Source organism: Agelaius phoeniceus, chromosome 10 (genome assembly GCF_051311805.1).
Source record: "Agelaius phoeniceus isolate bAgePho1 chromosome 10, bAgePho1.hap1, whole genome shotgun sequence".
NCBI lineage: Eukaryota > Metazoa > Chordata > Aves > Passeriformes > Icteridae > Agelaius > Agelaius phoeniceus.
Window position 1 is genome coordinate 10,051,298 of NC_135274.1, and position 24,307 is coordinate 10,075,604.

Genomic DNA, 24,307 nt, shown 5'->3' on the forward strand with positions numbered 1-24,307 from the left:
CTGTGTCTGCTTCCAGCAAGCCATATAAAGCTTCGATTCCTCTCAGAGCTGCTGGCAGGCTGCACTGCCCTGCTGTAGTTTGTTGGGGTCACTGTGTTTTTGCATGTGGGGTGGCCATGCAGGGAAGGTGTCTGGGAGCCAGCACTTTGTGCTCACCCCATGCCCACCAAGTCAGTGCTGCACACTGGGACATGCTGGCTCCCAGGGAAACCAAAGGAGCTCTGTGTCACATGGTTTCTGTATGAAAGGAAAAGCATTCCTGGAAACCCCCTGGCTCCAGCCTGTGTTAGACTAACAGCACACAACATGATTGGGAAGCCTGCTTGTCAGAGGAGTAACACTAACTTCACGGCACTGTAGGAGCTGCAGACTGCTTCGGGAAGTCTCATCATTTTTCCTCATCATCTTCCTAAAATGTTTATTTCCTGGAAACTCATTTCTCCATGCTGATTATTTTCATTCCATTTAATGAATCCAAGCCTGTGTTTCCTGTACTATAGCAATAATAACTTCCTGGCTGCATTGTATTTAAGAATGTTTCTCAGCCCTCTCAAGGGATAAACCCATGTGTGGTAACTGGTCAGGGCAGCTTGACAGTGACATGGGGACAAGGAGCCATAAGAGGGAATATTTGTCATATAATAATATTGTCATATATTTGGAAGCCAGCTCCATCCCATGTGTCAGGGCTGCCAAGATGACCTGGTCAGCATCACCTTCTCCTCAATCCACAAGTGACCAGAGGGACATGCAGCTCTTCACAGGCTGTCTTGTGCTTCTTGGAAACTGCCTTGAAACTATAAAGCTGCTGTCAAATAATTAAATGGTTTAATTGCCTCTATTAAGATGGAAAAATCTCCCAGTACATTATGCTGCTATCTTCTCAAGATGCCCTAATCATCAATTACTGATCTGGACTAGCTCGAAGGCTGCCTGCTGAGGGAGGAGTCAAGTGGGTGCAAATGTTCCAAAGGCTTAGAGAAATGAGGAAAGTTTGTGTTTTATGAACTGGGAGTGACATCTTCAGCTGGGTCTGAGCTCTTTATTCAACAGGCTGGAATATGCCAGGGGAAAGGGTCAGAAGAGAGCTGTTATGCTTAGAATTTCCACAGAGGCATTTTTGTGCTGACCTGTGGCCACCCTGGTCAGTCATGAGCCTCAGGCAGAAGATAGAGACCTTGTGTCAAATTCGATGAATTAATTGCCTTTATTTATATTTTGAGTTGATTTACTCTTTACAGAAAAATCTCCCTTATGGACTGAAAGGAGCCAGCAGCCCACTCAGTTTCATGGTTTGAATGAGTGGATTAAGGGCTAATATGTTAAGCTTATTCTTTACCAAATGTGACTTTTAAAAATTTTTAATGTTGATTTATTTAAATGGTTCTTTCTATGTTTTTAGACTACTCAGAGAGGGTATTAGGCAAAACCAGCTTCATAAGAAGATGATTAAACCTTTAAGTGTCACGGGGAAGAGTGGTCCTGACTGCTTTAATAGCTGGATTGTGGTTTCAGCCCAGACATTGATTCTCCCCACTCAGCCCACTGCTCGAGGACTATTGATCACACTTCTGGTCACACTCTGCAGCTGTCACAGTCCCCTTGGCTGGGCTCAGACTGCAGGGCTACCTCAGCCATGCCTTGTACACCATGCCTTTTTCCTTAAGCTCTTTAATAATAACATGGGTTTTGCAGATAGATATTGTAGAGAGCAATTCTGCAAATACCATTTATTACCCAGATGTCTCCACAGAGAGACCAGACCTTGCAGAGGACAAAATGACCTTCCAGCAGGGTTGAGTGTTGGTTGAGGGGACCTTGTCTCAGGTCACATTCATCTCCTGGGGAAAGCACAGCTCAGGAGCCCCTTCCCAGCACAAGATGCTTGTGTCAGCCCAGCTGCTTGGTTTAATGATGTATTTAATTATTTTTTTCCCCTTTTCACAGTATCCATTCGAGCTCGGCCTCGCAGCAGCGTTCGTGTTCTCGACGTTGGTGTGTCTGAGCAGGCTCTACACAGGGATGCACACAGTCCTGGTAAGGATGTGCCTCCAGCTCTGCTCCCCTGCAGCTCCCCAGGCTGGTGGCCATGCCAGCACAGGGACAGACGAGTTGTGCCGCTGGGTTTGGGGCTGTGCACTGAGGGAGCTGCGGGGAATCCCTCGGGCTATCGCAATTGGAGTCCTCACGGGGTGATTACAGCGCGGGGAGGCCGCAGCGCCCGGGCCTGGGCCTGGGCCTGGGCCGAGCCGGGTGAGCCCAGCCCGGCACCTCAATGGAGCTCTCCATTTCTAAAGTTTAATTGCGAGGAATGCGCTTGGGCAACCGAGCTGCTCCTTAGCAAAGGCCTTTGTGCAATAGTATCGCTGTTTTCAGCGAGCAGCGGCCGGGGCTGGCTCAGCCTGGGAGTGCCGCAGGGATTGCAGCCCGGTGAGTCACGGGCTCAAGCGTGGCCAGCGACCTGCCCTGAGGGCCGGCCCGCAGCAGGGCTCCTGTTAGCGGGCAGGCACTCAAAAATGACAGGTTTCTTCTTTTCAGCTGGAAGGAAATGCTTCCCAAGGGATTGAGATGCACAAATAGTTTGGCTGAAAATAATTATAAAATAGTTGTGATTTTATATGACAGACTTGCTGGGCATAGTTGCTTAGAGACATCAGTGCTGCTTTAGGAGGAGCTGATTTCAGTGTGCTTGTGATAGCTGGTTCATTCCTGACAAGATGAAACTTTATTGATCTGTTCTATACAGTGGACAGAGGGGCAGTCCAGCTTCCCAAATATGGATAAAAACTTTGACTATTTCCTCACAGGAGTTTGATATGTTGTGGGTTGCATATGCATAAATAATTGAATCTTTTTTACTAAGTAATAATTATGTGTTTGTAATGCGACTCGATGGCTGTAAGAAAGGGAGCCCTCATGAGATTAAGGTTAGCTATAAAATATAGCTTGACCTTGCCTTTCAGGCCCAGTGGATCAAAACAATATCTTACATGGAGGCTGCAGACACCCTTTCTGGGCTACTGACCTTAAGTCAATCAGTAAAAATTCTTTGCATACTTCTCTTGCTGGCCCATCATAATGAAAGACCCCTCTAAATTTAGATGGATTTTAGGGTAAAGAAGAAAAAGTCCTTTGTGTTTTTGACATGATGGAAAAGGGCTGTAAAATAAAATTTAAAAAAAAGCTTCTTAGCTGAAGTATGGGCAATGCTGCCTTCCAAAAGGGCAAATGTCCTTGGCTGGGGTCTTCATCCTGTGTGTGCCATGGCGGGGGTGGAGGTGGGAAAAGCCCAGTGATCACATACAGCCCCTCTCTGCAGCAGCTTGTCACCACAGGGACTGGCTCTGCTGTGCCACCTGCAGTGATGGCTCTTTGGGGAAAAAGCATAGTTCAGAGCTGTTTGTGTCCCTTGGTAGGACAGCTCCTGCCCACCAAGAGGCTGAGGCACAGCAGTGCCAAGACATCAGCTGAAAGAGCCTCTGGGTTTTTAACTGAGGCCTTAACAGAAAGGATGGAATAATGTATTAAGTGGCCATAGCATTTTAGTAAAGCAAAAGAATGGGTAACAAATATCCATGGACTTGGTGTAACTGAATTTTTCTTGTTGGAGGAACCAGAGGAGGAGTGACAAGGGCAGTTGCATTGTTTTTCTCCAGTGCAGAATCTCATCTTCTGTAGTCTCAGCTCAACAAATCTGTTTGTATTCTAGCACTGCTGGCCTTACTTTTGAATGAGGAGTGTATCAGAAAGCACAGTGATGTCATTACAAGAGATATTACCATTAAAGACCTCCTGTAGAGGCAGCCAGCTGGTATGGGAGCTATCTGCATCCTTCCAGCTGTGCCAGAATGAATACCATGCCCAGGGAAAAGGGAACAAACACCCATGGCCTGGGCTGTTACCAGGACAGCATCACCCAGCCAGAGAATGGGGTGGCAGCAATACACTCATGCTGCTGACAAGCAATTTAGTTACAACCATCCATCTCCACCACCTCAACATCAGAGTGTCCATGTGTGTGGAAAAGCAGGGGAAATGCAGGGTTCTTTTTTTTGTAGGTTTCAAATGATGGAGTAGTCTGAGGACCTGCTAAAGAGGGGATCTGGAGCTATCTGGAAAAGGCAAAGTTAAAAAAAATGTAACAATTTGGACACACTTTGAAACGGTGAATCTGTAAGGTTTTAGAGGTTATTTTTGACAAACAAGAAGCAATTGGAGATGATATGAGCCATTCCCTCCAGAGCCACAGCTGATGGGAGAACCTCGCTGGCACTGCAACTGCCCTGAGCTACAAGCAACAATGTCCTGTGCAAGGTCACTTTTTATGGTCACAAGGGGAGTGGGGGTGTGTGTTCTGAAGCTCCCCCCTTGCCCCTTTGCTGGGCTGTATTTCAGATTTTTTCATACTACCATTAATCCTGAATTTATTTTAAATACTTTAGAGCTGATAAACACCCAGCATAGTCCCAGTACTTCACCCACTGTGTAGCACAGTCCTTAGGAGTGGAGTTCAGGAGTGTGAGTGGTGTCTCACAGTAAATGAATGGAAGGGGATGCAGGCAGGCAGTGCCTGTGCACCAGACAGAACAGGAAAATTGTTCTTTCTGCTCGGATTGGCAATACCAGGGAAGCAGGGCAGGTGTTTGGTGCTGTGTGGGAGCAGGGCTGAGCTGCATGCCAGTGGAGGGGCTTCAGGGGAGGCAAATGGAGCCTGGGGATGACTCGTCTGTGCCGAGGCAGCTGGAGCATCCCAGCAGGATGGATGAACCTCCCAGCAACCGGAGGTTTTAAATTCTGCAGGTAGTTCTGCACCTTGAGCAAAATCCGTGCCTGCCCTTATTTAAAAATTCCTTTATAATTGCGGGCTTGGCGAGAGGCTAATCTGTTTACACAGGCAGACGGGCAGGAATGTGCTTCCTGGGCGTGCTAACAGCAGCTCCACCCCCGGGGAAAACTCAGCTCCTGCTCCGGGGGGCACAGCAGGGAGGGTCTGCCAAGTTCTCGCAGAAATCGGAGCCTTCCTTGTCCTTAATTGAACAGGCAAGGGGAGACATCATTAATTCGGCATTGCTAAATGTAGCTGTTGGTCTGGATCTTGCCCACCTCCTCTGGGTGTTCAAAAAATCAAATTTGCCCATGCACACCGGGACTGAAGGGACCACCACAGCTAGCCAGGTGTGTGCTGAGCTCTCCAGCAGCTTCTGGGGAGGAGTTTCCAAAATGAGAAGCCCAGATATTGGTGGATGGGGGAAAAACAGAATAAACCACTGGCCTCCTATATATATATATATATATATATATATATATATGTATACATGTACTACCGTACTGATACGTATATATATGTTTATATAGATGTATCTATTTACTTACAAATTGTATACAGGTACTACTGTACTGATACATATATATATGTTTATATAGATGTATCTATTTATTTACAAATTGTATACAGGTACTACTGTACTGATATATATATATGTTTATATAGATGTATCTATTTACTTACAAATTGTATACAGGTACTACTGTACTGATACATGCATTATGAAACACACAAAATTAACAAATATAATGATGAAATAAGCATTACTTCTTAAAAATGCATGTTTTATTTTACTTATGAGCAGTGCAAAAAGTATGTTCTCCCCCCAGCCCATGGGTTGCTTTGTGCACCCAGTTTGGAGACCATGGGTACAATGCCACTGGTCAGAGCTGATTGTCTGGGTCCTGCTTGAAACTTCCAAGAGCCACATTACTGTACTGGGGCTGAATGGGAGGATAACAAAATTCACAAAACTTTAATCAGGTTTCTAAATAGGGACTGTTTGCAACTGGGTTGGGAACTGCTGGAGCCAGCTGGGTAAATCTGAGCAAAGCTCTTGTGAGGAAATGTTAATGTTTGGTTACACTTCTTTAATTGGAACAGAAAAGCATGTGAACAGCTTTTGAGTTTTGCTCCTTGATCACCCATAGAGTGGTAGTGAGGACTTTTTCTTTTAACATGAGTTGGACAAACATCTGTGTGGGAAATTGATGTACAGAGTGGGTGTGGGATTTCTGAACATCAGTGCTGGGACCAGCCCCCAGCTCTTTTGTATCGAGGCAGTTACTTAGTGTTGGGCCAAAATAAGCTTTGTATGTAAAGGTATCATCTAAGAATTTACATCAAAACATGAATTACTGTGAAGTAAAGGTACATAATATAATGGTATTTTACATACTAGATATCTGTGATCAAGTTTGTGTATTTCCATGGCTAGCCTCATGTTTTGGATGAGGGAATAAATGGAAATTTGTATTAGGGATATGCAAAATGGCTGTAGGAATTGTTTAAAACCAAATGTGCTGTGAATCTAATGGAAGTTGTAAACAGCTGAAGTTCAGGCCTACAGGAGTAATGCACTTACCAGAATGTCATTAAATATTTCTGTTGTGAAGAAGTTCCCTCGTTCCTGCCTAACTTGAAGCGAAGCTCCCATAAATAATTTTTAGACTGTGACCAAGCATGGTAGTAGTCAGCTGTCATGACTCATGAGGAAGATACAATCTTAGAAGAGGACACTTTTGTCTGTGGCTAACTTCAGCTTTTGCACAGCTTTTTGTGGCTGTACTAACACTGCTGCCTCTACGTGACACTGGAAGGGTGGCACAGGGAAACTTGTTTTATTGCTTTTTACCTGGCTGCTCCCATACAGAGGGCTTTTGTTAGGGGCTACCTCCTGTCTCAGCTTTGTGGCTGACAACAGTCAAGTTCTCAAAACACCTTATTTGCCTCTGTTAATAAATTAGGGTTTAATTATATGCTTGCTTCAGGCAGTGTACTGAAAGTCAGATTTCAGAGACTTGGGCAACAAATTTCTCCTTGCTGTATCCCTGCCTGGAGGTGCCTCCCTCCCACTGCTGGCGGAAACCATGGCACACGCACCACGTCCCACAGCTCTGCACTTTCCATCCCTGGAGCTTGTGTTTCTGGGATGGGAGCCTGTCTCTGACAAAGGACAGCATCTCCCCCTTCATGCAAAGCAAGCAAGGGATAATCACACTGATGTGATGAAACGGATTGCAGGGTTACAGGAGGGAGAGGGTTTCTGTGAAGGCAGCTCTCTGCAATGTTGTCCCCGAGATAGAGTTGTGCACGTGCCTTTTCCCAGGTCGTAGGTGGAGAGTGCCCTCAAAACATGGGAGCAGGTGAGGAGGAGGATGTGTGTCCACAGACACATGCCTATGCATAAGCTGAGGTTGGGTTTGTGGATTGTCATGTTTTGTTTAGCCTGTGCTTCAGGTTTTCCCTGCACGTGGATAATGCCATCGCTGGATTCTGGGTGTTCCTCCACTGCTGGGCCCCACCAATGCAGATACTGGTCTTTTATCATCACCCAAACACCTGGTTTGCTTTCCAGGTCTCACAAAGCCTTTTAAATGTGATTTCTTTACAGGATGTGATTGGAGGAGCACTGATTTCGGCCGTGCTGCTCGTGCTCTTGTATCCTGCGTGGGACACAATAGATCACTTGCTGTTGACCAGCCCCTTCTGCCCATTGTTCTCCATAGTTGTGCCTCTTGTCTTATGTTACAACTACCCCAAATTAGACTATTACAGCCCTACCAGGGGAGACACCACTACGATCTTAGGAGCAGCAGCTGGAGCAACCGTGGGATTTTGGTTAAACAACCAGTACTCTGCTTCAGCCCCCACTGGCACAAGTGTTCAGCCTGGGCTTCCTCTGACCAGCAGTACGATGGTGTTTGTGCTGGCCAGGTTCTTCACAGGGATCTTGGTTGTGCTGCTGACCCGCTGGCTGACGAAGAGCGTGGTCCTTGGCGTGCTGGGCTATCGCTACCAGTTCCCCATGGGTGACCTGCAAGCCCGGAGACGCCTGGAGGTTGAGGTGCCCTACAAGTTTGTGACGTACTCCTGTGTTGGCCTCGCAGCCACCGTGCTCGTGCCGCTGCTGCACCAGCTGCTGGGGCTGATGTGAGCTCAGCTGCTCCTCACAGAGCTGCCTGCAGCACCCCCGCTGTGGGGACAGGACACTCCAGGCTGCTGACTCGACCAAAAAGTGTTTTTGTGCCTTTCTGCACTGGTATGGTGGGCTTGGCTCTGGCTGCGTGCCAGGGGCTCACCAAAGCTGCTCTGTCACTCCTCTCTCTCCAGGGAGAGAAAATATAACGAGAGGATCATGGCTCAAGACAAGAGCAGGGAGAGATCACTCAGCAGTTTTACTGTCACAGGCAAAACAGACTCGACTTGGGGAAGTAAGTTTAATTTATTACCAAACTAATCAGAGCAGGATAATAAGAAATAAAACCAAACATTTACAACCACCTTTCACCTACCCCTCCCTTCTTCCTAGGCTCAATTTCCTTTCTGTAGTCTCTAGCTCCTCCTACCCACCATCACAGGGGGATGGGATTGGAGGTTACAGTGAGTTCATCACATGTTGCTGCTGCTGCTCCTTCCTCTTCAGGGGTAGAACCCCTCACACTCCTCCCCTGCTCCAGCATGGGCACCTTCCCACAGAATACAGCTCTCCAAAAACGTCTCCAATGTGAATTTTTCCCTGGGCAGCACTTCATCCAGCATGGGTCCCCTGAGGGATCACAAGTCCTGCCAGGAGCCTGTTTCAGTGGTGGTCTTTAAACCTGTCTTAGGGCATCACCCTGCTTCAGTGTGGGGTCCTCCACTGATTGCAGGTGGATCTCTGCTCCCCATGGACCTCCATGGGCTCAGTGGCACAGCTGCACCATCATGGGCTTCACCACAGGCTGCAGGGGAGTCTCTGCTCTGGCACCCAGAGCACCTCTTCCTCTTCCTTCTGTGATCTTGGTGTCTGCAGAGTTGTTTCTCTCCCATATCTTCACTCCTCTGTCTGCCTGCACTTGTGCAGGTTTTTCCTCCCTTAACTCTGTTGTCCCAGAGGTGCTGCTACTGTTCCTGATGGGCTCAGCCTTGGCCAGCAGTGGATCTGTCTGGAAGCCAGCTGGCATTGGTTCTGCTGGACACAGGGGAAGCTTCTGGCACCTTCACCCTTATAGCCACCTCCCCACCACGACCATGCCCTTGCCACACAAACACAAAGCAACTGGCCTAAAAAATCTGACTTATGGGAATTGCTGTGCACAGACACTTTGGGTTAGAAATCACTGGCCCCACTGTGTCCCATAATTAGACACCCTTTGCACAGGCAACTAAATGTGATAAATACACAGCCAAAATCCCTGCCAGAGCAGTAGCAAAGGCTGTTTTGCTGTGGGGTTGGGGTTGCTGGAGAGCAGGGCTGTGCCTCTGCCTGCCTGGCTGTGGGGCTGCTCCTGAAGCAGTAGAGCAAGCCAAGGCAGGGCTCAGGTATGGGGCGTCAGAGAAAAAGTGGCTGGTGGGGTGGGGACAGATGTGACCAGCAAAATCAAAATGCCATCATTAGGCACAGCTCATGATGTCCTCTGATGGCACTGCCAGACCAGGCTAGTTTTGTGTGGATGGTTTTGCTCATTATTACAATCTAAAATAAAAGAAACCAAACCCAAAACACAAAAGAGAAGGAAAAGCTAACACAAAATGTTTAATGTGATTTGCAACAGATTTCCTTGGATATTAATATGAAAGCCTCTACTAAAAGATCCTTTGCCTGCAAACAACTGAGCAGAGTTATTAGCACAGCACTGAGGCTTGAGTTCAAACTGTTTAATTCCAATTTAGTTCCCCTGGCTAGGGAAAAGGAAAAAGTCCTTCCTGTCATGCAGGGGTGACAAGTAGAGTCCATAAACTGCATTGTGGAAGGAGCTGAGCAGTGACTCTGGTGACTACAGTGTGTGACAATTATAAGATGCCATCATTTTCTGCTGCTGCACAGCATCACAGTTGGTCTTCCATGCATCCTGCAACACTTTGTGTGCACTTGTAGAATAGCAGGGAGGTGTGTCCATAGGAAGGGCATCCCTAGAACTCAGGCTGCTTATTTAAAACAATATATTTCAGCTGTTGGACCAATGAGCTGTTGAGAAATACAGCAGTGAACGTGGTCTGCTTGGCTAGGAAAATGTACAGTGCTATTGCTGCAGAGCTTCAAGCATGGCCCCTGTGCCTTGCCTGGCAGAATGTACAGTGAGAGCCAGCTTTCTAACCATGCCCACTTGTCTTCCTGGCTGCAAGAAAAATGAACCTGAAGAATGTAAAAAGGGTGCTTTGCCATCCACTGACTGCCTGGATAAACAATCAATTCCAAAACTGGAATAGCTGGGAGTTGTCTGAGGAGTGCGAGGTGAAAGAGCTGCTCCACTCTAAACCCAGGTTGCCATTCTCCAGAAGAAATGCAGGCAGAAATTGTAACCATTTTTAGATTTTCTCAGGTTGTGTGGACTTTACACATTGTGCATGCAAACAGCTCCAGTGAGCCTTTCAGCAGGGCACATGGCCACTCACACCTTCCCCTGAGTGAGTGCTGGACATGGGCCACCACAGCCATGGGGTTCCATCCTCAGCCTCTCTCCCTCCCATACACCACAGAAATTCTGCCATCAGGTTTAAAATACCTTTAAACACCTTGTGTTAAGACAGCTGCATGACACACAGGTGCAGTACACAACTGGAGCCCTGCAGAGGAGCCACATCACAAAACTGGGAAAAAACTTGGCAGCAAGATGAGCATTTAAGCTGGGGATTGGAATTACTCCCAAGAAAGGCACAGTTTGACAGGGACATTCATGCAGCTTTATGTGTAAAATTTCTGTTCTGATTCACAGCTATTTTATGCTATGAAGATTTTATAAATTATATATAAATGCTGCACAGGTATTTTTATAGTATTCACCTGCATGTGATTAATGCAATAAATGCAAACTCTATTTGGTTCAAATTTTAAAATAAACCTATTTTGCAGAGTTTGTTGTCTGTCTGTTTGTTTTACACCCTCTATTGATACTTGTAAATGACTGATGTAAAGGCAATGAGTCCCAGCTAAAAGAGCTTCCCAAGTGCAAGCACCCACTTCTCTTCCCAAGCTGTCCTGCTTGTCTCCTGCTCAGTCTAGCTCCATGCTTTGGCTGCTCCAGAAGGATCCTTCTTTTTAAAAAGCATTTTAAAAAGAGATTACTGCTCTACCAATAACTGGTCTATTTGTTACAACATTTACAGATGTAAATGAGCGAGTTGGATGTAATTAGTGCTGGGGGACTTTTGGGCACTGGAATCTCCTTCACCTTCAATATCTGCTTCTAATAGACTGAACAGTTAACTGGAAGCCAAAGCAGCAAGCACTGTTTCCCTGCTTTAATTTTCCAGCAGTAACTTTGTCATGACCCCAGTCTCCTAATCCATCCAAGTTCCTATGAAAGATCACAAGCAAGCTCATGACTTGCCTTTCTGGATGTAGTTGATGTAATTCAGGGAACAGAAGAAAACAGTCTCAGTTTCACTTTTGACCCTTTTCAACTGTGCTACAAGGAGAAGTTAGAAAACACAGGTACCTCTCTGAACAGGGTGGAAGTGTGGCTGGGATCTTGCACATTTGCTGAGCCATGAGTAAAGCAAGGTCCTCACTTGCCTCCTGCTCCTGTCAGAGCTTCCCTGCTGTCTCACTGACTTCACACCTGCCCAATGTTCCATGGCCACCCCCCTGTCACCCTGCTGCCACCCCGCCCTGGCAGCAGCTCGGTTTCAAGGTCACTGGGCGGTCAGAGGTGTCACCTGTGCCAGGCCATGATCCCCTGGCAGCCTCCTGGCAGCACTTTTGCCCAGCCTATTTCATCCTCACCTGCCAAACCAAGGCTGATTTAAATTTCAAGTGAGCACAGTGCCAGCCTGGAGATGGAAACAGTCCCAGGCATCACCTTTACATAAACACCCTTGTGCAATAGCAAGGGTAACCTGCAGGCAGCAGGGCCTGGGAGCTCTGATCTCTCTGTCACCAGCTCCCCAGCCTTTTCTGCTTGTGTTCAGATCCCCAGCAATGACCCAGTACCCTCAGGGAGCAGGAGCAGGCCAAAAGTAATCCATTATTGAGGAGCAGTAGTTAAAAATCCCACTTCCAACTCTTGTTTAAAAAGAAAACCCAAGTTCAAAAGATGTTTAAGAACTGCTCAGAAGTCCCCATCAGCAGCAAAGGTTTCCTTTGCTAGAGCCCATGGCTCCAGCAAAGGGTAAAAGCAAATTTCAGTGCTTAGTGGCTGGCTCCAGCACGAAGCTGTGTAATAACTACTCAAGTACTGCACCCAGCTATGAGCAGGCTGTAAATACCAGATAATTGCTTTGCAGCTATGAAAGACAAAGCCTTGCAATAAATACACCAGACTTATATGAAGTGTCCCACTCATCAGGAATCACAGTTAATCCTGAGCTCAGCACTACAGCAGAGCTTGAATTTCATTGCAAGGCTGCTGGCACCATAGTTAACTGGAGGGGTCAGGGACTCTGAAGAGGCTTTTTAACCTTTCTCTCGATTCCCATCCTCTACTTTTAGCAAGTAATGGTGCTTACCTGGGACAAAGCTCGTGGTTTTGGAGCATTTAGCTGCCAATGCACGAGCAAATGGTATGAAAAAGAAGCGATCCCTGAAAGCCTCACAACACATGCCACTGCAGCTCAAGCCCTTAGTCCCAGCTTAATCTAGTCTTTACACTCAAAGGACAGCTAAATTCACAGGAGAATTGGGACACCCAAAGAGTCAGAAAATCTTGTGTAGAGAAATATATTTAGTGCACGCAAATATGCCTGTGCTCTGCTGCAATGCAAATCTGCCTCATTGTCGTCCTAATCCCCGTGCATGACACACCAATAAACAAGGGGGGGTTAATGCTTTCCATCTGCCTTACACATTGCTTCCCACACTGCGAGCCTGCCTGCTTACAGTTGTGTAGGCATCATGGAGAGAGACATCCTGCAAATGCCAAGCTGCCTGATCCCCTGGGAGGTTTAAAATGTGAGCTGCAGTTTTCTCACTCTCCGTGGGCACTGGAGTCAGTGGTGCAACGTATGGCAAGAGCTGTGTTCTCATTTCACGTCTGTCATGCAGAGATAATTAAAATCTACACTTCCATCTGAGGGAACCGTAGGGTTTCCAGATGGGTCACTGTAGTGCATATTTCATACTGGATTATCACTTGCACCAAAAAGCCTTGCCTGTTGCCTTCCCACCTGTTGAGATTATTGATGGCGCTGCCGTTGAAAAGCCCTCGTGGGCCCAGTGATAGGGGTCTGTGCAGCTCATACAGGCTTACCTCACACTGCACATCCCTGCTCAGGGGGCAGTCTTTGTGACACCCTTCCCAGATGGCCACTCTTGGACAGCCCCTCCTGGCTCTCACAGCAGAAAGGAGCCACAGTGCGTCGGCCTAACACAAAATCCTGGCTGTTGTTGGCCTGCAGCATTAGCAATGGTTATAGTATAGCAAAGGAGGCACAGCCAGCTCCACAAGGCTGCCAGTCAAGAGCTGCTTCAGTGTACTGAGCTGGCCACCCACTTGGTGACATTCCTGCAGAAAGGAAGGATTGGCCATCACTATGCTGGATGGAGCTTCTCAGTTTCAGAGAGCAGAGGCACAATGCATGAAGCTGTGACACAACTGCTGCCAGAAAGCCACCTAGAAGGAAAAGCCTGGCCCATGAGAGGTTCTCATGTACTGGCAGGGGTAGAACTGCCAGAAAAGTAACCCTGCCCAAAAGCTGCATGGTCCTGCTGCACAGCTGGGGTCCAGAAAGCCCTGGTGGGGCTGGGAGTGCAGCGGGCCCACGCTCACTTGTGCAGACAAACATGCCAGCCTCAGGCACACAAAGGCTTTGATAGTTTTCTGCTACTCATGCAAAACACCACTGGCATATGCTCTTAAATGCACTTCCCCATTTGGTTTGGAGCTTCAAAAACCGCTAGGCTGACATCAACAGTGAAAAAAATTTAATTCCACCCCCTCCCCTTTCTGAATTTAGAATGATAAAGGACCAGCAGTTATGTCTGGAGCAGGGAAGCAGATATTACACACATTTTGCTTACAAAATAGCTCTGGTTTTCATGAAACAAGTTTATTTTCCTCCCTCAGCCATTGATGAGCACATGACAACCGTATAGAATAAAAGCTCAACTCCTTAGTTCTGCTCACATTCACTCAACATTTGCTCTAATCAATTATCTTATTTCATGCACTAAGAAAAGAATGAGATTCCTGTTATGCAGCCATAATCAGTTACAGTATGAAGCTGTGTCTGTGGAACATTTCTGATTTTGAAAACTAATCATGTGCTCTGCCATTACATTTCTCTTGTAAAACCCTGGGCTTTGACCCAACTTGTTTCTTCCCCCCTGCCCTTTGAAAACATTGAGGGCACAGCCTAGTCTGAGATCCCACATTCCTTCCCTGCAGAAGCCAGCCAGATTGCACTGCACACAACACACTTACTCAGGGAGACAGGGTCTGTTCTTCTGGTTTATTGGAACATAAAAGCATAAGAGGATGTCCCCTGGAGCAGACAGGAGAGGGTGCTGCACGTGACAGTGGGAGGCTGTCACAGATAAAAGTCACGTCACACAAAGGGCTCAATATTGATCTCCAGGACAGAGCAAGGCATGGTGAGCTCAAACTTGGTGATAACATCAGGGTGTACCACTCCAAGTTTCCCAATGCTTTGACCTTTGGCAAAGACCTCAGCACAGCGACCAGGAAAGAAAGCAGTGCCTGGAAAGAAAGTGAGAGAAAAATCAATATTTCTTTGGGCTGGAGGAGTCAATAGGCATTTAACGTGCTGAACAAAGCTCTCAGTATTAAATGGTTCTCTGTGCTGAGATGCTCAGAAGGGGCTCTCACATTCTTGCATTAAGAGTTGTCATGATTGATAGAGAATGAGAAAATACTGAGTTAAAAATAAAATGTAAAGCCCAAAGCGTGGACATTTTTCACACTCAATTGTTTTGACTAAGTTCCTCCTGCAATAGAAATTAGCACAGTTGAGTCAGAGGGCTACTGAAATGAAGAACTTTTGCAGCCTTCAGGCTATTTAACATTTGAATGTCTCCCACCTTAGTCTGTTTAAAGAAATAAAGCTTGCTGTCATCTAAAGAGTAAGTAGGCATGTCACCCTTGTTTGCCTATTACATAATTAAAAACAACCTGAATTCCTCAGCTGGGGAAGAGCTTTTTAATCAGTCTCCTATACACCATAAAACTGTGAAACAATGAACATTCAAAGAAAGCCAAAGATCATCTTCCTCTTACCTCCAACCCAGATCCCAATTTTTAAATGTTACACGGAAGCTTTTTCCCAAAAAAGTAGTTAGATTTGCCATGAAGAACTTGGAGCAGCTGTGCAGACCTTTTCATGGAAACACTTTCCTACCTGGGAACTTCCCTGTGTGTGGTGGCTCTACCAGCACTTTGTTCAAGCTTGTCTATTGCAACTAAACTTGCATTTTTTGGCCTCTGTCCTGAGGTGAATGGCATTTTTATCTGATAGCCCTTCTAAAGACAAACCCAAACCAGACCAGCCAGCTGCTGCTTCTGAAAGCACCTCTTTGCAAACCAGTGTGTGGTAGCAAGGCACAGTGTGTGGGACATCCTGTGAGCTGTGCAGCAGGCAAGGCTGGGACATCAAAGGGGAGGGGAGAGGATGAAACAAGGCCACTGAATTCTACAGATTTTGAATCCTCAGAAAGCTCCTCCACCCTGCTTTTACTGCTGCTGCCTTCAGTGTCCTCTGCAAAAGGATCACAACAATTTCCTGACAGCAACTTACTCACTGGTTGCCCCAAATGCTGCTTAAGTATCAGGATCAGCCCATAACTTTTACTGTGTGTACAAGGAGCTACTTAAAAAGGCAATAATGTCCAAATGAACCTCAAATCTCAGGAACATTTTCATGATCCTCTGATCACTAGTGGTCAAGCCCAGAGATATTCTCTGTTAGCTCCCCAGTGGAAATAATTCATTTAAGAAGTGTCTCCTATGAGGTTTGTAGTTGTAACTTGCAGCTACAAGAACAGCAATTAGGTCTTTTTCTTGCCTGAGTTGCTGCAGGTGCAAATTTACTTCAATGTCCACTTCAATTTTGGCCACCTTGAGAAATCTGACCACAGTAGTAAGTGAACATAGTAACACTGCTTAAAGGCTGTTTTAAAAATATCTGGAAGCAGAATCTTTTAAATTATCCAGTTCCAGTCTTAGCTACAAGCACAAACCAGCTACTTACACTGGATGTACAACAGTGAAATTACCTCACCCTGGATGCTACTGGCACATGACTCCAGCCAAAGAGACACTTGCCACTGCCAGGCTGCACTATTCAAAACAAGATGAAACAAATTTAGAAAAGAGTCAAATGTCACACATACAGATCACTCTGCAGACTGTGGGTGAAAACATAACCTAAAAATAAAGTTGCCTTTTCCTTAGTGGTAAAGGCTTTCCTATTTGTAAATAAAGATGGTATTGTACCAAAGATGTGAGCAGCACACAGAGACTTTCTTTTAGACACTTGACTGTAAGCTTGAACTGGCACAAGAGCCAAGCAGAAGTTCATAATGTTGGTATGGTACCCCTCTATAAATCTATAGGGAAAAAAGAGCTTTGACAGTAGGGTCAGATAAAAAGCTGTGAGTCTGACTTGTCTGGTCTGAGTTTCCTTCTGTGTAGTCTTGGGAAAGTTGTTTTATCTTCTTGCCCATCTACAGCCAGCTATGTCATGAGACTTAATTGTTTTTAAACTTCTTGTAGATATCTGATGGGGTCTAAAATAATACTGTACTCAATCAATCTAACAAGGGCAGTTTCCCAGATCTGTGCCACTTCCCATTGTGTGAAACAATGCTGTTTTCATACACAACAAATGCTCTGCTATCCATCACCAGTTGTTGGTCCCCTAGTCCCAGTGAGTTCCAAATATGCTGCTCCAGGCTATGGGTTAGACACTGAGCAGAATTTTCCATCTCATGCAGCAACTGATGCTGGCCCATGATGTTACTTTTCTTTACACTTCCTTGCAGCTAAGAGGGAAATATATAATTAATACCAAGGGGGAACATTTAGGTCCCCAAAGTGCAGGAAATGGGACCTTCAAACAACGTCTCAATTTCTAGTTAAGCTGACCCTGAAATGTTGGGCAGTCACCAGTGTGCCCCATGCTCTGCAGACATGGCAACTGCAGGGCACAATTCTGTGGCTGGAAAAGATCAGACAATAAGCAAATAAAAATGAAAGAACCTGTTAAAAACTTTAGAGCCCCCATCTGTCCAGCCAACACATGGCTCTTGCACCAAAGAAACATGAGCTGAGAAACAGGTTTACAGAGAGTTTATGAACTCTGGTTCATAATGGAACCATTATTATGGTAATTGGCTGCACTACAGAATGCTTCAAAGTATATTCCTGCCTGCCAAAAGGGCCTCCAGACTGCATCCCTCAGGGGGATCTAAAGCCTTCCCCATCTTAGTGACTCTTCCTTTGACCACACAGGTGGTGAGGGAAGGAGCTTGGCTCATGCATTGGACTGGGTGCTGTTGCTCCATGTGCCTCTGCCATGGAACCAGAATTTGGAGCAAATCTAAACTCCAGGTTAAAAAATTCAGACATTGAAAGGGAAGCAAAGAAGGAAAAAAAAATCTCAGAAGAAACATGAAAAACCTGAGCAGGAAGGGGGCAAGAGAAACAACCATTTGCAGCTGGGGGAGAGTTTTGATTGAGGGACCAACCACAAGCATAAAAGGAGACCTGAGCCAGAGGAACCTGCTGTGCTGGGGTAAGACACAGGCTGCAGGAGGATCTGAGAAACCCATGGAGCAGGGCAGCAAACCAGGAGGGTCCTCAAAATAGCCAGGAAACAAAGGTAAGGACTGTTTTCATCCTAATTTGTGTGTTTCTGGTATTATCAAGTAAATATCCTAATGGTGGTTAGGATTTCTAACAAAGCTTCTGTTATGGACTGGGCAGTGTTGTGTGACTTCAGCTCTTGAAGTAAAGTAGAAGCCTCAGAGTGAGAGTCAAGGCTGTATGAAAGACATGTGCTGAAGCTGCTTGCACACATGGGACAGCAGCAGAAAGTGCACACACTGTTACTTTGTTTAAGCCACACTAGAAGCTGAAGCCCAGCACTCTAAAGTTTCAGCAAAGCCTTCATGCCAAAGGGAGTCTTTCCAGAGTCACTGGCAGTGAGAGCTGCAGCTTGAGCAGGAGTTCACCATGGTTTGTCCTGTCTGTCCATGCAGTATCATCCAAGAACAGCATGGCTGTGAAGAGCATGGTCCAAGGATCTGTCCCTGCTCAGGGGGGCACAAAAGCAGGCCTGGAGGCCCCACTCTGAGCAGGTGTGTTAGGAAGGGATTGTGTTTGCTGCTGGTGCAATTATCCTGCCAGGCTGCTCTTGTAGGTGCAACTGGTTGGTTGTACCATAAACTACACTGAGAGTCAAAATTCATTTAAATATTGTAGTTTACTCTAACTTCTGTTTTAAGGGTAACAGATTTATCCCTCTTGACATAGTAAATCCTTTCTGCTCTGCACACAAATAAACTTCACCTTGAAATCTAGTTAGAGTTTGTATTGTCCTTGCTGATAGAGACCCAGACAATGCCAGAGGAAGCCTGAAGGTCTAGCAGTGGAAACCCACCTCTTAATATGTCAGGTGTGTAAGTGGTAGTTAGGAGAAGGGGTGGGGTGAAATCCAATCCATCTTCCTAAAGAAGGGATGCCAAAGCCAGCCCTGCCTTATGCTGACACACTACACACAAGGCAAAGACAAAAGCTGCTTCTCGTGGCTGCAAGTAAGAATTTAATTTCTAATGTTCAGTGATGTAGAAGTAATACCTTTAATTAAAGCTTCTGTAGCATGTCCTCAAAATCTGTAATTGCCTTTCTGTATTCAGGCAACAGGGCCACTTTGATTGCTTTGGGGTAATTCTTTGGCCAATAATCCAACAGAGCATGTAGTCTTTAGCACATTTTCTGGCTAATTGACCCTCAAAGAGCTCTGAGTTTGCTGCACTCTTTGTTGTCAAACACCTTGCACAGTTTCTTTTCTCTACCTTACTCTCCCTTCCTTTCAAAAAGAAATAGATTAAAGTTGTATTATAGGCCTGCAGTTGCACTAAGCCTTCAAACCCACTTGTTTGTTCCTGTAATTTGAAGGAGCACTGGAAGCTGAAGCTTAAGGAGGTAACAGAGCAGAGCTTATCTGGCCTCAGTGCCCTTTCATCTTCATCCTCCTCCCTTTGGTGACTCCAGCTGCCCTTTCACTACCTCACCCCAGCTCACCTGGGGAAGGATTTTGCCTGTGCTACACTGGATGGAATTCAGTTTTGTGAGGTTAGATGTTGGTTTTAGGATCGAGTTCTTCACAGTTTTGACTGATTTCCTCCTTTAGGCAGAAAATGCAAACCAAATGCAGAGTCAGGGGGCACTTTCAGGCCAGCCCCCTCTTTCTGCCCACATACACAGCACAGAAAAGCTCCCAGAACCTTATGCAAACCAACAAACTCAAAATCAGATCTTGTCATGGAATGATTTACCTTCAGCTAATTCTTAAAATCACAGACATCTCAAATCTTCCATGACTTTTGGAACAAACTGAGAGACCAATTGTTCTCATAAGTTGCACATTGTCAGCAGTTCTTCTCCCTTATATTCTCAAGCCCAGAAAAACCATACTTTGGGATCAGTGGGGTATTTGTTACCTTTAGTCTCTTGATTTGTAAATCCTGACTAAAGTTGTGCCAGAATGACAGCTATTTCCCCAGATCACACCTAACTGTAGTGACACACCAGGAAATTCAAATTAGTACAATTAAATTTAAGGCATGTGCTTTAATTACCCCTCTCAAGAAAATAATTAACACTTGACAAAAATCACAGAATCAGTATCTGTGTGATAGGAATGAATATGTCCTTGTCTAAAGGGCATCTTTCATTCTGATCTCTTCCTCTGTTTTTCCAAAAGCCTCCTCACACAGGGTAGAGCAGAAGAGGGTAAAGTGACAATCAATTATTTACCTGGGCTGCTACACTGGATATCCAAAAATAGAATATTGGAGTCCTTGTGCAGACAACAAGGCTGGGAACATGGAGAATGATCCACAGATCTGCAGTGGTCAGTCAGTAAATCATCTTCTCCTATTACAACTAAGTCAATGGCTGAGCTCCTATTAATTTGTATTTCAGGGAGGGTGTGAGGAAAACTAACTCTTCTATCTCATCAGAACCCTCATATACAACCCTATAAGCTGGATTTGTTTTTCATTCTCGCTGTGCAGTGTCCAGGAGCTTTAACAGAGGTTGTTTGGTGCTGCTGGATGTCAGAAAGTGGTTCAAGAATGCAGTAGGTTTGAGGCATCTCTTTATTACCTGTGTTAGCCTTAGACACAAAATTATCTGGGTAAAATCACTGTGTTCCTGCCTTTCCTAATGGAAGGTAATACTTGGGTGGATGCTGAGGCTAAGGAATGCAGGTATTTGGGGTTTTCTTATTAAATACTGCTTGCAGAAACAAAAAGAGTAGGAAACTTAGAAAGAAATCTATCAAATTCAATGTATTTCTGTAGAAATCAGTATTTGTGTATAAAGCTCAAAAAATTTGCCTTTGTGGGACAGCTGTGAGAAACAGCAACTCTCCATGCAACCAACTCTCTGGAGTTTAGTTGCTTTGCAGAGTTACCATTACACAGCTAATCTTTGCTCTTAGGCTGCTTTATCTGATTTATCCAGATTTATCTGAAACACTATACTTTGTCTAAAAGTCACAAACCTAAGCTGATATTATGTCACAGCTATTTTGTCTATAAAACTAAGGAATTCCTAATCCCAAGTAAAGCTCACTTTTTTTTTTAAAAAAAGAAATCTTGCTATTTCACTTGAGCTAGAGAACACCAAAATTTGAATATTAAAAAACTTAATTTATTTGTGTCCCATGAGTGTTTTAATCACTTTTTGGATATCTAGAGGAATGATTTATCCTTGCAAACAGCAGAATCTGTCAGAAAGTAGGAAACAATAAGCCATATGCTTTCTGGAGGGGGTATAGCACACTCTGTGTGTGCACAGCAAGGCAGCAGGTTTAGCTTGTTAGGCTCTGCTTTCATAGAGGCACTAGAGAATAACAAGAACCAGCACTAAGCCAGGCTGCAGGTCTGCTTTAGTGTGTCACATTTGGTTTGCTTGTTGTTTAATCACTGCTGTCCTAGACCAGGCTGCCCTCCTCTCCCAGTGCCTTGGCTGAGGTAACCAAGAGCCACCTCATGTGCTGCTTTCACAGCTCCCCCATTTCATGCCTTTCAGAAAACAACCTGGCAGGGAGTAATACATCACTCAACAATGAATCTCAGCAGCCACTGCAACTGTGCATCACTTAGTTTTAGCAGCTAAGGCTCATGTTGCAAAGCAATGCCTGGTGGCTGAAGCACAGTGGCTCCAGCAGGAGCAGAAATGCAGAAATGGAATGCAGAAAGGCAGAAATGCCTCAGCTGAGGGTGAGCTCAGCATTTCTCTGTGCATCTGCTCTTCTCTAACACCACAAGCCAAGATCAAGTCAGTTCCTCCACCATGGGCAACAGGTATCCTTGAAGCCTGCATTCACACTGATCTAAACATTTGAGGCAATATCTTGCAAATTCATGTTTAAAATGTTACTGCAGAAAGAAAAAGAAAACCAAAATAAAGATGAAATTTGAAGCACCACCCCTCTGCCTTCATATTGAAGTTGAAAAATCACACCAGACTGGAGAACTGCTAAACTATCAAGTATAAGATTGACATGCTCACATTTGGTGGCATTAATATCAGTATGGCAGAGAAAATGAAAGGAGATACAGCCACAGGAGGCTGAGCAGATGAGGATGGAGTTGAAAGATGGAGCTGTAGGGATGGGCAAATGTAGCATTTCTTCAGAGAAGCCAGAACTTCACCCTGAGAAAGGAGCTGTGCTATTGCTGCTCTTTCTGCTACTGCCTTGGATTAATAATTTCTTTTATAGAGAAGGCTTTGCAATATTGAAAATATAGTTGATTATTAAGAAATAATTTTCTATTTAAAAATGTAAATAGTTGGGAATTGCCTAAATCTATAATTATACAATGCAAAGCTGAGCCAGACATCTAAAATTCTTGATGCAAAGAAGGCTTTTATCTGTTAAGACTTGTTATGATGTGTGATTAAAAAAGATAGTTGCCTTTGGGGGCCAAAACCAAAGGAATTAAACTCTGAAGAGGCCCCTCCAGTAAAGGAAGAGCAGAAGAGCCAAGAGTTGTCAGGGAGAAGACATTGACATCTCCAGCTCAAGGAACACAAATGCCAGTGATTCAGATGGTTCTGGTTGGCAAAAACTGATAGAAAATGAAAACCCTTAACTGCCAGGAGAAATGCTTACTCCTTGGAGCATGCCTAACCTGTCAGAATAAAATGCAATTTTATATTCTGAAGAAAAGATTGTAATCTTTAATAGTTAATGCTTACAAAAAGAGGCACTAGAAGACAGCTTGACAGTAGAAGGTAGCTTCTGTCTCTTTCCAAACTCACTTGACACCTTTCCTCACAGTGTTTTTGCAGTTGCCATAGATTTTTTCCCCCCTCCCACTACAGGACACATAGTTCCAAATGAGTCAATTACAAGGAGTTTCTCTTCTAAAATAATCTCCTGGATTTGAGAAACTAATACTTTCTTTGTTCTCTAATTGAATTTCTTTAATTTCATATGTGGGGGGAAAAAAGTGTGTCAAACATAATTTGGTGATGAAAGTTTAAAAGACAAAGAAGTCTAAGCCTGTCAAACCTTTTATTATCCCATGCTGTGCTAAAATAATGTACTTTAACTCACACAGCTTTTTGGGGACAAGGGTTGATACTTGAAGGGACATTCAAGAAGTTTAGGGAAGAGCTGAAGTGACAACAGGAATGGAAAAAGCCCTTTTCAAACTCATCTCTGAAAGCCTCTTTTTCATACTAAAGATCAACAGTATAATGCCAAGCTAAAGAAATGAGACCTATTTCTAAAATCCAACTCTGGGTTTTGCCACAAATTCTGTGCTGTTTGGCCTACCAGCATCACTTCCAAAAGCAAAACACCTCTGAGGTGTCCAGTGTCAGAGCTGATAAACCAGATTTATCTGGAGATACTCCAAATACTGTAAACTCCCACTTTGGCTACATCAGTCATACAGGCAATCATCCTGTTTCACATCTTTCTTGGGTATCTCCTTGGGTATTAATGCAGTTAAAATCAAATTTGAGGCATTAAACCAGAGTGGGAAGATGCTTGATAGAACAGAAATAAGCTTGGCACAAATTTATAGGGATTTAGTTCCTATAAATCTGAAGACCTGTATTACAGAAAGGAGAGACCAGAGATAAGAGACAGTAAAAGGGACATAAAGCAAGCAGCCACACCCACTTTATTAGATAATTTAATGCAATTTTGAATTGTTGGAACTATTATTCTTCATGTAACTAAGTTCTCTTGATGCTACAGAAAAATCTGTTTAAGAGAAAAGGATGAGAAATTAATTAGATCTCAAAAGTAGTGGCCAACATTGGAAAATCAAGAAGAGCTAGTGACAAACATCCAAGTTTGTGAGATAATTTATAATTAAGCTGTTTTAATGATCACTGCTGGCACTTCTGAAACCTCTTGCAGAATTAGGGTAATACATTTTAAAGTACTGAAATCAGTCAGGTTTGAAAAAAAGCACCTGTTCTTACCTCTCACTATTAATTCATTAAGCTATCTGGGAGGTAGGGAGGGAAATAAACAGAAACAGTGGAAGATCTTCAAGAACAATTTATTTGATAAATGAGTACTAGCAGTTTCATAATAAAAAAGAAGAATGTTTTTGTCCAAAACCCTATTCCTATTAGTGCTGAAATGAATGTGGTCAAAAATCAGAAAGTTCCTCAGAGACAAAAATGAGAGAAATAATTTGCACTTCAGAAAATGTGATTATTAACGGTGGCTGAAATCAAGGAACTGAAAAAATAAGGAAAGATTAATAACTGGCTGCAGTAAAGACAGCATTTAAAAAAGACTTAGGGATATTGGAAACAAATTTTAGGCACTTTTATTTACTAACAAGACTGGCTAAAGATACAGAAATGTTTTAAGTTGTTAATAAATCTTTTCATCTGGGATGGGGGGGGAAGTACTATTGAGTAGAGTAAGGTGTTGTCCTTATTCCACTGAAAAAATGAAGAATAGATCTGGCTACATCTGCCAGGATGCTTCTAAAACACCAGGAGTCTCAGGCATCAGAATTGTGGTGCAATTCTCAGAGCAAATATCCTGCCTGCTCCTGTTAACTTGGAGTTCCAATACTGTAAATTCAGCACTACTAGAAAAATGTGGTGCCAGTAT

At 44.5% G+C, this 24,307-nt stretch overlaps 2 protein-coding genes across 2 annotated transcripts in view; one reads left to right on the forward strand and one right to left on the reverse strand.

Moving 5' to 3' along the window:
* Nucleotides 1-10,881, forward strand: part of SGPP2 (sphingosine-1-phosphate phosphatase 2) — a 35,722-nt gene extending 24,841 nt beyond the window's left edge. The window contains exons 4-5 of the mRNA XM_054639635.2: nucleotides 1,948-2,037; nucleotides 7,440-10,881. Of these exons, the coding sequence (XP_054495610.2) occupies nucleotides 1,948-2,037; nucleotides 7,440-7,982 (633 nt within the window). The 3' untranslated portion in view covers nucleotides 7,983-10,881. The remainder of the gene's footprint in view (nucleotides 1-1,947; nucleotides 2,038-7,439) is intronic.
* A 3,112-nt stretch (nucleotides 10,882-13,993) lies between these two features.
* The window catches only part of FARSB (phenylalanyl-tRNA synthetase subunit beta), a 35,872-nt gene continuing 25,558 nt past the window's right edge, over nucleotides 13,994-24,307 (reverse strand). The window contains exon 17 of the mRNA XM_054639200.2: nucleotides 13,994-14,664. Coding sequence (XP_054495175.2) covers nucleotides 14,513-14,664 — 152 coding nt within the window. The 3' untranslated portion in view covers nucleotides 13,994-14,512. The remainder of the gene's footprint in view (nucleotides 14,665-24,307) is intronic.